This window comes from Atta cephalotes (genome assembly GCF_000143395.1).
Source record: "Atta cephalotes unplaced genomic scaffold scaffold00024, whole genome shotgun sequence".
Taxonomy (NCBI): domain Eukaryota; kingdom Metazoa; phylum Arthropoda; class Insecta; order Hymenoptera; family Formicidae; genus Atta; species Atta cephalotes.
In genome coordinates, this window is record NW_012130088.1 from 2,996,701 (window position 1) to 3,001,511 (window position 4,811).

At 33.2% G+C, this 4,811-nt stretch overlaps 1 protein-coding gene across 1 annotated transcript; it reads left to right on the forward strand.

Moving 5' to 3' along the window:
• Window positions 1-380: 380 nt before the first annotated feature.
• LOC105620107 (protein jim lovell-like) lies at window positions 381-4,271 on the forward strand. Its single transcript, XM_012201614.1, has 4 exons — window positions 381-762; window positions 2,823-3,094; window positions 3,193-3,543; window positions 3,654-4,271. The coding sequence occupies exons 1-4, from the start codon at window positions 381-383 to the stop codon at window positions 4,269-4,271; spliced, it is 1,623 nt and encodes a 540-aa protein (XP_012057004.1).
• Window positions 4,272-4,811: the final 540 nt, after the last annotated feature.

Sequence of the window (4,811 nt, forward strand, 5' to 3'; positions counted from 1 at the left end):
ATGCCTCGCTACTGTAAGTCGTGCGTTCCTATAAAAAGCGGCGGTGATTATATCGACATTTAAACGATAAGGAATACCCAGCGCAAAGTCGTACCTACGTAACGACTGAACCCAATAAAACACGATCTTCGATGTCATAAAATGTGTCTGCAACGATTATTAACCGAGTCATTAAAAAAAAAAAAAGAAATGTCGGTGACATGAGTGAGAAGTGGTGACTCGCAAATTTATCAGATTGTTCGTTCGGGGAAGTTTCAGAGAGGCGAGGGTCGCGTCGAGTCTGTCCATCGAACATTGTCAACCTGCGGCGCAGCGGTATCAAAGAGCGTAACGTCGCGACGACGACAACCTCCACGGCGAATATCAAGAGGAGCCCGGCGATGAAGCAGGAACCGAAGAACGAAGAAGACAGTTATTTCGACGAATCAAGCATGCCGGCTGCGTCAACGACACCGCCTCCGCCGACGGCATTGCCGCCGACGGCATTGCCGCCGACGTCGTCCTCGTCATCGTCTGGCTGGCATGGAAGCGTCACGCACCGCGTGCGTTCCCACGCGCGTAGCCTACGTGCCATGGCGAACCCCAGTGCGGTCTGGGCACACTTCGATCTATGCACTGACGATCCGTTGCGCGCCCAGTGCCGCATCTGCGGGGCGGTTGTCGTTCGAGGCGGTGCGAATCCGCGTCAGTGCGGAACGACAAATCTGCACCGGCATCTCAGGGTACATCACGGGGGCAGACTGATCGGCAGACGTTATCATGGTAAATATAAAATATCATTAGGGTACTTTCTAAATTTCTTCAAGTTTAAGTTCAGTTTTTTCATTGAGGTGTAACACAGGCCAGAAGCCTAAGAAAACGGAGAAGACTTTTGCAATCTAATTGAAAAAATTGTAATCTTGAAAAATATGAATTAAAATAGTATTTTTCCAGGGTTGGGTAATAACTAGTTAAAACGTTAAAAGTTAAAAAAAATTAAAAAGTTAATAACTTTTAACTTTAAGTTAAAAGTTATTAACTTAACTCAGTTAATTTTAAATGCATTAAATTTTAACTTACTTTGAAACGTTAACTTTTTAATTTTTTTTAAGTTAAAAAATTTTTTTATCTCTTAAATATCTTAGAAAAATAATAAGATATAATAAGAGCGTATATTCGTAATCTGTACATATTTTAAGAGATCCATCTTAAGTAATTTCTTAAGATGCTAATACAGTCCTCTGATTGATTTATGCGGTTATGCCTAATGCCATAAGCAGTCTAAATCTAATTTTAAGCCTTAAGTCATAAAAAATAGATCAATTACAATCAAATATTCTTCTCGCATTCGATCGCATTGTAATTGGTCAATTTCTTATGTCTTAAGACTTATTAAAAAGTAATCACTGATCTTGTATCTTCTCTATGTGCTGGCTGTTTTTTTAATGTTATAAGTATATAACACATAACGATATAACTTATATAGTTATATCGTTATATGTTATATACTTATATGAATAAAAAAATTAAAAATTTAATTACTTAATAATTTATATTGTAGTTATTTAATCTCATTTTAAGAAAAATTGCGACATTTTGATCTAAAAAATAATTTTTTCAAAATTAACTTTTTTTTTTAATTTAAGTTAATTCAAGATTGACTTAACTTACGTTAAATTAATTTTTTATTCCTTCAACTTTTAACTTTATTAATTTTGTAAGGCCATTAACTTTAAATTTATTCAGGTAAAAAAAACATTAACTTATCAACCCTGCATTTTTCATACAGAACAAATAATCGATGTCTTCTCGCTTAAAATTAGTTTCCTTCGATCGAATACATTGTATCTAATAGTGATCTATTTCGTTTATTTAAATATACGTGTTACGTGTAATTAATATTTATATTCATTGTTTTAATACACATCGTGTAATTTTTAATACACGAATGTCATAAAATATATGTTGAAATGCATATCTGTGTATTTCAAGATTATATATGTGATTATTTGAAATATACGAGTACACATGTAACGTATTCATATTTTATTTCGTGTGATTATTAATGTATAACAAGATATCCGCATATTAAATACATTTACGGCGTAACTAAACTAGTTATCCAAATTGTTGTTATAATAATTGAGCGAAATATTAAAATTTTTTAAATTTTTTTGCTTGTGATACATTTTTTTTTCAATTAGTCAAATATGTATTTACAATTTAATATTGTATAATAAAAGATTATTATATGCAATAAATGCAACTATAAAATGTTTATTTTCTCATTTTTATTTCTTAATAAATTTATCTCTCTCTCTTTCTTTCACAATTAATATTTTATATTTTATATTTATTTATAATAAACGATTTATTAGAACTTACTTATAATGTGAATACAGGCAAGAAACAAAACTTATGACAGTCGAATCTTAAGTGCTCTAAATAATTTCGTGTGAATATTTCATTTGTATATCATATTTTGTAATTTCTTGAATTGCGCGCACGAATTGATTTTTTGAACTTAGAAATGCAAACTGATTGAAGTTACGTTAATAGAAATGGGCATTAATTTTAAACTTTCGTATAACTTCTAATTCTAATGGAAATGAAATTTTAATTAAATTCAAGTTTTTCAACTTTTAATAAAATAATTTTGATTAAACGATTTTTCTAATTACATAATTCTTCAAGTAAAGAATTAGAATTACAGAATTCAACATTCATAATCAGAATTTAAATCTAAATTAATTACCATCGCTATTTAAATTGCTCTTGACATTCTTTTCGCAGCATTCTTTCGACTTACATATATCATATAACAAATTTATTTTTTGTCTTAGTTTTACAGTCAACGTCCCAAGGCAGTACAAGTTCGAAAGCAATAAGGATTGCAACACAATCCTTAGTGAGACCTCACATTCGTAACATCGCACCAGCGCCGCTACCTCAGCAACAGCAGTCACAGCAACAGCAGCAACAACGGCAACCAAAGACTCTCGTATTAAAAACTATTCCGTTGAAAGTGAAACAAGTTGCACCTACAACTATCAAAATGCCATCGCGACAAACTAATCAAGGATCCCACAATGTTGTGCATCAGCAACCTACAGAAGTACAGAGATTCATTGCGAATGTTATATCTGTTATAAGATGAAAGTATAATTCGATACAGAGATTTCTATTAAACTCATCTTTTTCTCCATGTTTCAGGTTTGCCTAAGGTGGAATAGTTACCATAGTAATATGCAGAATAGCTTCCCGTCATTACTGGACACAGAACAGTTCGTCGATGTAACCCTGGCGTGTGAAGGGCGGTCTCTGAAATGTCATAAAATGATTTTATCTTCCTGCAGCGACTACCTGGCAGATTTGTTACGGGAGAATCCGTGTCAACATCCTATTATTCTAATGAAGGATTTGAAATTTTGGGAGGTGGAGGCATTGGTTAAATTCATGTACCGTGGAGAAGTCAATATCGCTCACGATAAATTGCCGCAACTATTGAATGCCGCTGAAGCGTTACAAGTGAAGGGACTAGCCGGTCCGAGTCCCTCATCTCAAGTAAGTCAGACATCAGATTTATTATATAATTACATTAGTCAATGTCTATGGAAAATTTTAATTTATTTATTTAATTTATTTAATTTATTTATATTCTTTTATATCGACAGAACACAAAATCACCGTTACTTATACCTCAAACAAAGCCATTGTCGTCTCAACATGTAGTTCCTAGAAGTACCACTGAATCCAAAGAGAATAAAACATCACCTTCAAGGGTGTCTATGTCTTCTAGTCCTAAGCGTGCGCAAAAGCGACAACAGTCCGAATCTATAGAGTCAAGACCTTTTACCAAAATACGTCTGCAGCGACCCATCACGCCAACGTCTCCATGTGCGACTGTAAAATTGGAGCCTTTAGATATACCTCTTAGCCCGACGGAGATATTCTCAGAGAATAACGAAGTCACAGCTTCTTCAGACTTTGAAAAACTTATGAGTTTACACGAGGAAGATGATTCAGGTGGCGAGGAAATTAACGATGGAGACGAGAGACTACATTTTTGTGAACTGCCAGCTCCGCCAGATTTAAACGATAATGAAGACCAAATGGAGTTTGTACCTACAGATTTTCTAGAGCAACAGCAAGACATTGTCGAAGAAGAATTAAGTTGTAATAAAGATAATAATAAAAAAGAATCTCTTGATTATGCTTCCGCTGACGTTGGCGAGGACAACGAAATCGAGCATAATGAAAAACAGCCCTTGAGAGAAAAGAAAGTGACATAGTAAAATAAGATATAGAGATATCTTATAATCTATGTAATAATTGGATTATCCTACAAATTTCAATGGAAACTAGTGTAAGAATATCTGCAATTTGTTTTTTTAAACTCATGCGAAAAAATTATAACAACAAACTGAATCAGAGTCATCATATGAGAACCAAGAACCAAAACAAAACAGATTGTTATTTTTGGAATCTATTAAGAATACTTTAGAAAATTTACCTTTAATTTTGCTGTTGTAATGAGATCTTTAATCGAAGATTAAATCTTACTATAGAGTTTGGAGAATTTCAAAGAAGGTACATTAGATATTTCCGCTAGTCAAACGCGTATTTTTTCTCGCAATGTGTATATTTATTTAAATATCTACATGTATTAACTTCATATATACAAATGATACAAGCATCTGCTATAGATTGCGCATTTATTTTTAAAAGATTAATATAGTGTCCGCTTATAACGAATTTGATTGTCTTGTCAGCGGACGTGGATCTTATGTTGTGAAAATCTGAATTTTTAAACTTTAGACTTGTGTTGTGTA

Bases quoted from the DNA above. Each gene is read 5' to 3' on its own strand.
- LOC105620107 (XM_012201614.1), top strand. From the start codon at position 381: ATGAAGCAGGAACCGAAGAACGAAGAAGACAGTTATTTCGACGAATCA. The intron at 763-2,822 runs GTAAATATAAAA...TTTTTGTCTTAG, and splicing joins GATCGGCAGACGTTATCATG to TTTTACAGTCAACGTCCCAA. The intron at 3,544-3,653 runs GTAAGTCAGACA...TTATATCGACAG, and splicing joins GTCCGAGTCCCTCATCTCAA to AACACAAAATCACCGTTACT.